This window comes from Myripristis murdjan, chromosome 24 (assembly GCF_902150065.1).
Source record: "Myripristis murdjan chromosome 24, fMyrMur1.1, whole genome shotgun sequence".
Classification (NCBI taxonomy): Eukaryota; Metazoa; Chordata; class Actinopteri; order Holocentriformes; family Holocentridae; genus Myripristis; species Myripristis murdjan.
Window position 1 is genome coordinate 28,667,299 of NC_044003.1, and position 12,416 is coordinate 28,679,714.

Sequence of the window (12,416 nt, forward strand, 5' to 3'; positions counted from 1 at the left end):
ACATAATAATAATAATAATAATAAATTTATTTGAGTGCACCTTACATTTAAAAATCAATCTCAAAGAAAGTGCTATAAAACAAGAATAAAAATACTAGGGATGCACCGATCCGCTTTTTTCGTTTCCGATACCGATATCTGAGGTTTAGTATCGGCCGATATGATCTGATACCGATACAGAAAAACAACGCTGAATTACCTAACTAAAGCCCTGTTTCCACCGAGTAGTTCCTGGTAGTTTTGTGTGTGTGTGTGTGTGTGTGTGTGTTGTGGGGGGTGGGGGGTTACTACAGGAACGTCCTCTCACTTGGCCCTCTCAACTGCCGTGTCTCCACCGAGAGGGCGAAGTAGGAGGAAGGTTCCTGTAAAGTTGTGTGACGTAAGATGTGACGTAATCGTTTCGCGACTAGTTTGACCGGGGCGACGCGGCGGCAAACAAACAAAGAAGAACAACAGCAGAGCAGAAGAAGCAGAAGTACGAAGCGTAAGTACGAAGAAGAAAGCAGAAAAAGAAAAACGCTTATCATGGAAGGAGCTGAGGCGGTTGCTGGGTTGCTGGTGTGTCTCTATGTTTACATGGCGGTGGAAGCTATGAACGAGCGGAGAAGACGTCTTGAAGAGGAATTCGACCGGGCTGAAATGGCCAGAGAGGAAACGAGACAATGAATAATCTGAAGAATACACTTGTTGGAAGCTGCTGCAGCAGAAGATGGACTTCGGCTGTGCAGACTCAGACAAAGGGTAAGCTATTTATAATAACACAAACTACTACTCTGCTCCACGTTAGCCTATTGCACTGTACTGTACACTTAGCGAAGCAGTGTTTAAGGCTTTATATGTTGTTCATTTCACGTCAGTTAAAAATACAGTGTTCGATGAAACGAGAGTTAATGTTATTGCGATTTACTATGTTACAGATTCTTCTACAACGTGCGTGGCGTACTGCTCCCATTGTTTGGACCCACAAGAGAAGTGATGAGTGGTGGAAAGTGGTTGTGCCGACTTTCTCTGATGAGCAGTGGGTGCAGAATTTCTGCATGTCGAAGGAAACGTTCACATACTGTATCTCTGTCAGCGGGTGCAACCGGCGATGGAGAAGCAGGACACAAATTATCGCCTGTGTGTTCCCCTCCAACAAAGGGTTGCCATTGCAGTATGGAAGCTTGCAACAAACGCAGACTACAGGAGCATCGCGCACCTGTTTGGGGTAAGCCGTTTGATCGCCTGCAAGTGTTTGAAGGCATTCTGTTCTGCAGTGGAGGATATCCTGCTGCCTGAAGCTATCCAGTTTCCAAATGCGGACGAACCTCAGGAAATGGCTAACTACTTTGAAAACAGGTGGGGGCTGCCACACTGTGTGGGTGCCATAGACGGTTCTCACATTCCAATCTTGGCACCTCAGGAGTACCACACTGAATACTACAACAGGAAAGGTTGGTACTCTATTGTCCTGCAGGCAGTGGTGGACGGGAAAGGACTTTTTGGGAATGTGTTCGCTGGGTTGCCAGGCAGCATGCATGACGCCAGAGTTCTTCGCAGATCTGGACTCTGGGATATGGCTGACGGGCTCTTCGGAGGACAACATCGCGTGATTGAGGGCCATGACATGAGCTACTACATCTTGGGCGATGCTGCGTATCCCCAGACGAGCTGGCTCATGAAACCTTTCATGGACAATGGCCGCCTAACTGAAGAGCAGACCAACTTCAACGTCAAGCTCAGCAGAGCTAGGGTGGTTGTGGAGAATGCGTTTGGGCGACTGAAGGGAAGGTGGCGATGTCTGCTCAAAGAAATGACTGCAACTTAGACACTGTCAAGTCTGTTGTCATCACATGCTGTGTCCTCCATAATCTGTGTGACAGCCACGGTGAGGACTTTAGAGAGGAATGGGCTGAACCTGTTCTCTTCAACCTGCCTGATGCACCGGTGCAAGATGGGGCTGATACAGGTGTGGCAGCACGTGCTGCTCTTATGGCTCACCTTAGAAACCGTTGAACAGTGTGACTAACTAAAAACAACTGTTGGTGTGTACCTCAAATGTCTCTTAAATCAGGCCAAATGTAATTACATAAACACTTTTTATGGCAAGAGTGTGGTATATAAGCAAAATAAACAACAGAGAGTTTGTCTTTGCAGTAATTGTTCCTGCAGCATTTTATTTTACAGTATAAACACACCAAGCAAAAAGTGCAAGACAGTGTTAAAGGTTAGTGCAAAAAAAGTGATTTTAAATGGCATGTAAAAACAGTACGGTAAAAAAACAAACATACAAACAAAAAAACAACCTATACACTATATACAGCAAGCTACAAAACAGGCGTCAGTTTAGTCCAGTGGAGGGGGCTGGGACTGGGACTTGAAGAGCATCCCTATCATGGCCAGAAGTCCTTGCTGGAATGAAAGCATCTGCTGCCTGGGTTCCTCAGCCTCCTGTCGTCTCTGCACCTGCTCCCTCTCTCGTGCAGCAGCCGCCCGCTCTTTGTGCTCCGTGAGTGTCTTGTAGAGCAGTGCACGCTCCTCCCTGGTCTCCCTCCTGCTTTCCTTCTGCTCCCTCAAGGCATTGAGATCGATCTCCCTCCTCCTCTTGTCTGTAGAGAAATAGAATAGAAATAGTTTTTATTTAAGCTTATCGGGGCATGTCCACTCTCAGAATAATGTGTATTATGTTAGGGCATCCTGTGTTTAATGACTTTTAGCTTTACATGATTTACTTACTGTATCGTTTGGCTCCCGAGCAAGGGGTACTGCATGAAGGGGGCTCCATAAAAGTCACCCGCGTGGTGTCCAACTGTTGCTCTAAAACACAAAAAGAACGTACATGAGAAACTTGCATAGCAGTACTGACATGCGTCAAGCGTGTTTTTAGCGTGAGCCACCGCTAACTAGCACGTTAGCATTAGCTTGGTGGAGTTGGTTGTGCTGTGTTGCCTACGTTAGGTTGAGTTAGCTCAAGCTAATGCTAGCTAACAGTACGGTAGGTTATCCAAACTGTTTAAGTACGTGTAGTTAAGCAAATATTACCTTCAGAAAATGCGTTGTTGGGACAGGCCGCCGACACAACACTTATGTCCTCTAGATCCAAGGTTGTGAAGTTGTTTGTTGCCAACGGCTGTGGCGGGGGAGCGGAGTCTTTTGTTCCCGGGTCACCGGTGTAGGCTGGCCAGTGTCCGAGAATGGCATCCAACTGCGGGTACCACTTATTCGTTTTCCTGTTGGCACCGCTTCTGCTGTTGTGGTCCTTCAGCTTCTTATAGCCGTGCTTCAGTTTTTTCAGTTTCTCGCGGCACTGCTTCGCTGTGTGGTGAATTCCTAGGGACTGCAAGTGCGCGGATATGTTCTGGTAAATCTTTTCGTTGCGCCGAGAAGACTCAAACCCCCGCTGTATCTCCTTGTTGCCATAATAAGCCAGCAACGCCTGGACCTCATTGTCTGTCCACCTGGTGTATGTCTTGTCTTCCATTTCTTTGCAGGTGAGTAAAGCAGATAAAAAATGCGACTCCTCGTCATCTGCTGGGTTTTAAAAATGCCATCTATTTCGTCGCTTTCTGTTGACGTCACATCCTGCCGTGAGTTAATTCAGTCGGCACCAAGTAAACCCCAAGCCCCACCCAGGAGTTTTTCGGGGCCACTCAGAGTCCCTACCCCGAGGTAGGGCCTTTTTTTAGCCCGTGTAAAAGTTCAGGAACTCTCTCCTTCGGGGTAGTTCCTCCGGTGGAGACATGTGACAACAGCCCCGGCCCAGTAAAATTACCCCTTAGTTCCTGCGGTGGAAACGGGCCTAAAAGGTATGTCTCATTATGTAGAAAAGACTGGGATCATTCTTTTATGCAAGGCAACATCAGACTTGACTTAAACACTTATTTCTTAATTATTTTAAAAAACAAATAAACAGATATAAAAGTATTGAATTACTTATTTATTTAATAACTGCACCAGCACAGCAATCTTAAATAAACCAATAGCTTCACAAGCTTGGTCAAACATGTAAAAAAAATATAACAAAACCTCTCCTGGTTCAGTCAGTGCAATTAGGAGTATAACACCCAATGTAAAATAAATAAAGGAGCAGAAATTGAGAAAAAAAAAAAAACAGCTTCACTAGCTTGGTTGGTAGACATTCAAAATAAACAGCAATCAGCTCTTTACAATGGTTTGGTGAAAACAGGAATTAAACATCCATAACAAAAGCAGCTGAATAAAACAATGGCTTCACTAAGCTTGGTCAAAAAAATTAATTAGGAGTACTCAACTTGTCAAGTGTTTTCACACACATAGCCTACCACTCAGTGTCAGTGACCTGCTCCAGCAGATTTCTCAAGCTTCTCAAGCTCAGGCTCAAGCATCAAACAAGTTGGCTGCTTCATACCGCCTTCCTTTTTGTTTATTCAGTTCAATGAACTCAGTGTGCTCTATAGCAGCGGTCCCCAATCCCCGGTCCGCAGCCCGGTACCAGTTTGCGAGACATTCCACGAGACATTCCATACTGGGCCGTACACCCGACTGACACCGCCCCCCCACCCTAACGGCCAGTCACCACCCAAAGATATCCCCATTAAATGTGCACTTACCGATTGCCAGGTGCAGCCTGTGTCCAAAACATTGCACCCGCATCATTTGTTGAGCTGGGCAGCTTTCACATCATTGGCACCGTTGTCAGTTGTTATGGCGACGGAGTCCTCTTCCTTGATGTCCCATGCAGCCAGCATATCTCTAAGGCCCTGTCTGATCATCTCTCCTGTGTGATCAGATGGAAAATATGCCGTCTCAAGCACTCTGGTACGCAGTTGCCATTTGTCGTTGATGTAATGTACAGTCAGACTGATATAAGGCTCCATGGTGCGACTGGACCAGAGATCAGATGTGGCTGCAACGTACTTTACATAACTCAGCAGCGACCTTTTCTCTTTCTGTTTTGTGCATGCCGGGGATCACGGTTTTTGAAAAATATTTTTGCAATGGCCGTATTTCTTGTCGAGGGTTCTCAGGAGGTGTAGAAACCCCTTGCGCTCCACTGTAGCAATGGGAGCCTTATCTTTGTCAATATGGTAGCCTATCGCATTGGTGATTTCGATCCACCTTTTTGACGTTAGCTCATATTGTTGAGTACTAGCAAATGGGGTAAGCTGCTCGTCCTCCTCAACTAATTCTACTTCAACTATCTCAGCTGCAGCAGCAGCCACTTCTACATTTGAACCGTCCTCCATTTCCTCATCGTCTCTTTCCCTTCTTGTTGCAGACTGGATGGGGTGGAGTCACGTGACTACACACGCTGTACACGTAGTACAGCGTCTTAAAAAGGGACATGAACATGCCTACCTACACACAGCCAAAAAAGACAAAAATTACTTTTATTTTGTTTTTTTTTTTTGTTTTTTTAAATACCGAACATACCGACATGAGCAAAGTGACGTTGGTTATCATCATAAATTTTGGTATCGGTAAATTTTTGCTATATCGCCCTGCCTCATTTGATGCTGTATTTCTTCCACTTCTGGAATCACACCACGTAGACGATTGATGTTGTTGCCTGGTGTACTTCTCTATAGCTAAGGCCTGCTCATCAGTCACACACAGCATTCATGTGCTTCTCACAGGCCAGCAGGACAACAGACAGATCTCTGGCATCTATGCTGTCATCATACAGGGATTTTGCCAGGCGTGGAAGTAAAGCAGATGGCGGCACAGCAGCTGTGTATTGTTTATAGTGTGCATAGTACTTCTCCATACCCGATAAACCAACGGCCTTGCTGTGGTGCAGCAACGTGTCGAGAAGTGGTGTTAAATCCTCAAGTTTACCAAGGGGAGTTTTGCCCGACTCCTTATGGCTGGTGCCGTGGAGGGCTCATTTATTCGCTGGCCCAGTTCCTTTGAGCAACTGAGGAGGTGTAGTCAATCCTATATGCCACTTCTGGGTGAACCTTGGTGAAGTTGCTGGGCAAAACCCAGTATGCTAGCACATCAGTGACAGTCTTTGTGCCGCAAATCCGAACTGTTGCCTCCAGCTTAAACAAGAGAGTACCTACATGAGTATAGGTCTCCGCTATCCCTGCCATGCAGGTACAATGTGCACACTGAACCTTCCCAGCGCCGCTCACAATGACCCAGGCCTTTAGAGGAGGCTCGTTCAACCGCTGTGAGTGTATAACCTGTGAACATACATAACAATAGTAAATGGAAAGAGCAGCAGGGGCAAGTGTAGGCCTAATATACTATGGTTAAATGTTGTGTAGTAGCCTAATTTATGTCTCACTAATCACAGGTAGGTAAGTAAGATGATACACACCTTTGTGCGAACAACGCTGTTTTCACAGCTTGGCGCTTTACAGGCTTCCAAATCATGGACCCAGCCATTTGTGAATTGTACATGGGCTTCCATAGAGTTATAATTCTGAAATTGATCCTCGGTATATGCACTGACGCCATAGACTAAATAAACAAAAATATCTGGAAACGTCAAAGGGGGTAAGGCGTTGGGGTTACGACTCGAGTTTCTTGCAGGCACCTCGCATGGATCCAAATTTCCGATCAATGCAATCTTTTCTATGTACCATTTTCTTGTGCTCAGTAGAAGTTTGTCTCTGTATAGTACATTTCATTTGTTTAATCGGCATTTCAACATTGCTTTCAACAAGTTTTCATCTAGTTACTGTATCTCTATGGCTCTGTTTTTAGTCTCGCTCGACGTGGCCTCACAATATGGCGGCGCGTTATTGTTTACATCCCAGAATGCACTGTGCAGTGACGTCGGTTGCCAAGCCCTATATTAAACAAACCTCACACAACTTTCAAATTCATACTGCTGACTTGTTTCCCCACAACAGGAATATAAAGGAGGCTCACACAAGTATTACATGGAAGACTTTAATCACATTAAGTTCCTGTCAGTCAGCATGCCACACAAATTTCTCCTCCAGTTTTGGTCTTCCAACACATGCATGGTGGAACCACCGTCCACAGGCATCACAGGATATCTGTAGAGCAAAAACATCTGAAAAAGCTGTGGTTAATATTCATCTGTAGGCCAAATGAACCTTTTTAATGGAAATAGACAGTTGAAACCTTTGTGAAAGTTTCTTGTAGCCTTCCCCTAAACCATGATAATGAACTATCTTCATTTTCAGATCGTTTGAGAGCTGCTTTGATGATCCTATTCTTTCTCACTTCAGCAGAGAGTCAAAGAGAAGTGCAGCTTCCATTTAGGCACCTTAAATACCTTTTCTCATGATTGGACACACCTGTCTATGAAGTTCAAGGCTTAACGAGCTAATCCAACCTATTTGGTGTTTCAAGTCACCAGTTTTACATGCTGTTACATGCAATCAGATCAGCAAAATCACAAGGGTACCCATATTTTTGCACAGCCAGTTTTTCACATTTGATTTAATTTCATACAACTAAATACTGCTTCACTAAAAATCTGTTTGGAAAACACCTAAGTACTTAGATGTTGCTGGTAAATGAAAGACATACCACTTTTATATTTTTTTGGGTGAAAGCAGAGTCTATTATGCAGGCTGAGAGGGGTTCCCAAACTTTTTCATATGACTGTATATCTTCTTAATGGAAATTGAAATACTGGCACTTACATGAGTAAATGAGTAAAATAGATACAAACACAGGACAGCATTCTATACATTAAAAACAAAAGCGTTGACTTGTAAGCCATCAACATCAAATTACTATTACCAGAACATGTTACAAGACAGTCTGCAACTAACCCTGAATCATGGAATATTTCCTTTCCATACAGAGGTCATTCCAGATGATATGGAGTGGCATCACCATGGATGTGGCATTGTGTCGATGGCCAAATAAGCATTTATGACCTAGAAAAATTGATTTGCAATTGTTAACAGTGTTTCATATTAATAATTAACAGTTATTTTATTCAGACATGATCCACATTAATTAGTAGTGTAAAGCACCTGTAGGGTCATAATAGGGGTTTCTGGCTTCCCTTGGGAGGAGTGTCTAACCCAGGGGTGGGCAATCATGTGTCATGGAGGGCCGAGAGGCTGCAGGTTTTCTTTCCAACCAAAAACTCCACCAGCTGATTTCACTGATTAGTACCTGCTCTCTGCTTGAAGGTGAGGTAATCAGTGAAATCACCTGGTGTAGTTTTTGGTTGGAAAGAAAACCTGCAGCCTCTCGGCCCTCCATGGCACATGATTGCCCACCCCTGGTCTAACCTGTTCTCTCCCTGCAGCTCACTGATTAGTAACTCTGCTCACCTGGGCCGAGTGTGCTGAGGTTACTTAAGCTCCTGCCGTAGGCCAGCTCTCTCTCTCTTTTCTCTCCTGGCCACCTTTGCAGGCACACAGTGTTTTTTGTTTGGTTTGGTGATGTTGGTTTGAGCTTTCCTTTTGTTATGTTTGCACTTTTGCAACACCCTCACACACATACATACTCATGCACACCACACACCACTGACTTTACTGATGTCCACATCTCATCTGGTAAATGCTTAATTTGGTCTAATTTGGTTTAATCTGGTTTAATAAAATATCATTTGGCCTGTTAACATGGTGTTGTCTCCCTTTGTTGTGACTGCCTGAGCCAGGTCATGACAAGTGGGGGCTCGTCCATTTCAGTTATGTTAATGCTGAGTTGTTTTGTGCCTTAGGTAGCTGACCATAGCTAATGTGCTTTGGTTGTTTTAATTGGTTGGTCCAACTGTTTGTTGGGATTGGTTGTGCTTTGGTGCCAGGCCTGATTTCTCTTGGGCGTCGGACTGTGGTTTTTCCTTGTTGGGAGATACGCCATGTGTTTGGTTGCTATGTCTAGGTTGGTAAGTTGCTGCTGGTTTGCTTGCCATTCAGAAGTTAATTGTTACTGTTTTGTTGCACTGGGCTGAGATCTCTCAGTCAGGCGGCAGGGCACCTTCCTCTAGGGATAGTGTCTGTTTGTTTTTTTGTGTGTTAGTGTGGTGGGAAAGTGGTAAGAGCAGTTGTCTCGGGGGCACATCCGCTGCTGCTGGAGGGTCAACATGTAATGGTTGCTCTGCCAGGGCTGTCGGGCTTTAGTCATTGACTGCATATAATGGTGATTATTGTGGTCGATGCCGTGCGTAAATACCCACTGCAAGTACCACACGAAGTCTAGGGTTGAGCTGTAGCTAGTTTTCGGGTAGGCAGTTAGGGGGAGGTTCTCTGTCAGAGGGCTGCTGGTTGCCCAACTGAGGCAAGCAGTTAACATATTATCTTCTGTACTGGTTTTTGTGATAATGGCTTCCATTTCAGAGTTTTTTGAGACACCTACTTTGGCATTTGTGAATAATTGTAAAAAGGCCAAGTTAGTGGAGATAGCTGATCATTATGGTAGAGAAGAGTCGTAAGGATGAGGTTAAAGAAGCAGTTCTGTTATCTTTGTTTGAGCAAGGTGTGTTGCATAAGGTTATGATGGTGTGATGACCAGGTTATTGCTGTCTAGTTGCTGTTTAGTTGCAGCTTTGCTGTTTTGTTTTTGTAATTCACTTGTGTGCCTGTTGCTGGTGGTTGGTTTTGCTTGTCAACCCATTTGGGGTCTCCGTCTTAAGGGTGGGGGTGTAAAGCCCCTCTAGGTCATCATGGGGTTTCTGGCTTCCCTTGGAGAGGAGTGTCTAACCTGTTCTCTCCCTGCAGCTCACTGATTAGTAACTCTGCTCACCTGGGCCGAGTGTGCTGAGGTTACTTATGCCCCTTTTCCACTAGTACCTACTCAGCTCGACTCGGCTCGACTCAGCTCGACTCTACTCGCCTCGACACGGTTTGGTTGGTTTTCCACTAGAATTGAGTATCACGTCTTTGTGGGCGGAGTCCTGTGGAGTCGTCATAAGGCGGCCCGGAGGTCCCTTGGCGTCATTTGTGTGCGACACATACACAGCGCAACAATGGAGGACATGGAGGCGATGGTGTACCTGCTGCTCTCTCTGTGGTTGTTTGTCGGCGTCCAAAGAAGAGAGGCGAACCAGAGAAGGCTGCAGGCAGCGTGGCGAAATGCGCAGGAGAAACACAGGAAAGTTTTGGAAGCCAAACAGCGGTATGACGAGGAAGACCGGAGGAGACGAGCTAGACGACGTATGAGGGTAAGCTAATGCTAGTTCGCTACAGTCATCGTATATCAGTCCCGTGTACAACGCTGTAATAGCTGAAAGATAGCGATATTAGGTAATAACATATGTATGTATGTTGTGTTGCAGATTGCTCTCTTGACGCAAAATTATCGCCGCAAACCGTCGGTCTGAGTGTTCAGCCGAGCCTCCCAGTGGTGGGATTCCATTGTTCCCGGCTTCATGAACGCACAGTGGGTGGAGAACTTCAGGATGTCTGAAGAAACGTTGGGCTTCCTGTGCAACAAATTGCGTCCAGCTATGGAGAGAGAAGACCCCACTTTCCGGGAAAGCGTGCTAAAGAAGAGAGTTGCCATTGCACTGTGAAAGCTTTCCACCGGCTCTGAGTACAGGAGCATTAGCCATCTCTTCGGAGTCAGCGTCACAACTGTGTGCAGGTGTGTGCAGGATTTTTGTGCTGCGGCAGAAACATTGCTGGTGCCTGAACAAATTCGGCTACCTGACGAAGGGAGGTTCAGAGACATGGCTGCCTATATGGAGAACAGGTGGGGGCTCCCACACTGTGTGGGTGCTATTGATGGCTCCCACATACCCATCATAGTACCACAGCAGTACCACACAGACTACTTTAACCACAAAGGCTGGCATTCCCTAATCCTCCAAGCTGTTGTGGATGGAAAGGGGAAATTTTGGAATGTTTTTGCTGGACTGCCGGGGAGCCTTCATGACGCCAGGGTTCTGAGACTGTCCACGCTGTGAGAGTTAGCCAGCCGGGGAAACCTCTTCCCTCTTCACACCAGGAACATCGGCGCAGTGACTGCTGGCTATTACATCCTTGGCAACTCAGCGTATCCCCTGCAGAAATGGCTCCTGAAACCATTCCATGACACCGGACGTCTGACAGCAGAACAGCACATGTTCAATCACAAGTTCAGTCGAGCACAGGTTGTGGTTGAAAATGCTTTCGGCAGGCTGAAGGGAAGGTGGCGGTGCCTTCTGAAAAGGAAGGACTGTGACACGCAGCTGGTGAAGTCCATGGTGCTTACGTGCTGTGCTCTGCACAACCTGTGTGAAGAGCATGGGGAGTCGTATGAAGCGTCGTGGGATGCACCTGACACAGCAGAATGCGAGCCTGTGGCGGCAGCGGCTCAGGGTGTGGAGGAGCAGGGCAGAGATGTGCGGAATGCTCTGATGCAGTACTTTTCGAACAATGCCTAGAAAAGTATTGGTAAATCTGTGTTGGTTTGGTATAATAGCTATGAACTAATAATACATGTTTAATTCCCACCAGTTTCTTGACAGACAAAATAGGAAGTCACGACGCAGTCACATAAGTAGCACAAGTCTTTATTGTTATAAAAAATAAAACTGTACAGAGGGGTTAAAGTATAAACAAATAAATTACAGGGGGATGGTGATCAGACTGTCCGGTTGCTCATAGCCTGGACCAGCTGGCCCAGAACACCCAGGAAAGCTTGGTTGAAGGCAGCGGTCTGGGCCATTTGCTCCCTTGCCAAGGTCGCCGCTTGCTCCCTTGCTTCACGGGCGTCAGCGAGGAGCATCTGCATGTCCTTGCGTCTCTGTGCCCGACTCCGCTCCTCATCAGCCTGCATCTCTGCCAGTACCTCTGCCAGGTCCAGTCTGTGGCCCCTCTTCCTCTTGCCTAAACGAAAGACAGAAATGGGATGTTGTCAGCCACCAGTCCATTCATGTGCAGTCATGGCCACTCACGTGAAATAACGACAAAAAATAAATAAATAAATAAATAAAAAAAACGTGTTGTTACTGTTTCTTACCAGTTATAGCACGCTGCTGTGACTGCAGTGTGCTGGAGGTCGATGGAGTTGGCGTCGTTGCCCGAGATGGTGCCGGTGTCGACGCTGCTGTTGGCGCTGGGAAGGGGCCAGGAGAGCTTGGGGGGGTCTATGATGGAGGTGGCATGTTCCTCGCATGTGGAAATGGGTTCTAGAACAGAAATAAACACATCTTAAGTACACGTGAAGCATGAAATGGTTGTTGCTATGCAGTCACTAAAGCAGACCACGGAGTCAGCGGTGATAAAAGGCTAACTAGCTAGCTCATTGTCTCGACAACAAGCTAACTAACTAGCTCATTGTCTTGATAACAGGCTAACTAGCTAACTCATTGTTTGCTTACACTGTTACCTCCCAAACCATATTTGTTTATGAGCTTGTTGGGCAAAACACTCACCTTCCTCGATCATGCTCTCCAGCAAAGCCGTGGCCGAGTCGAGGCCACTCTCCCTCCCGTTGCTCGCCGGTCGGTGCCCGTAGATAGCGTCCATCTGGCCAAACCACTTCCAGTTTCTCCTGTTGGCCCCACTTCTGCCGTTGTGGTCCTTTATGGT

The 12,416-nt window shown here is 46.2% G+C and overlaps 2 protein-coding genes across 2 annotated transcripts in view; one reads left to right on the forward strand and one right to left on the reverse strand.

Annotated features, from left to right (window-relative positions):
• Nucleotides 1-12,416, reverse strand: part of LOC115356272 (solute carrier family 22 member 2-like) — a 39,076-nt gene that overhangs the window by 13,535 nt on the left and 13,125 nt on the right. The window lies entirely within an intron of this gene.
• Nucleotides 366-2,240, forward strand: LOC115356274 (protein ANTAGONIST OF LIKE HETEROCHROMATIN PROTEIN 1-like). Its single transcript, XM_030047373.1, has 2 exons — nucleotides 366-741; nucleotides 918-2,240. Exon 2 carries the CDS (start codon nucleotides 1,091-1,093, stop codon nucleotides 1,805-1,807), a length of 717 nt encoding a protein of 238 aa, XP_029903233.1. The 5' UTR covers nucleotides 366-741; nucleotides 918-1,090; the 3' UTR covers nucleotides 1,808-2,240.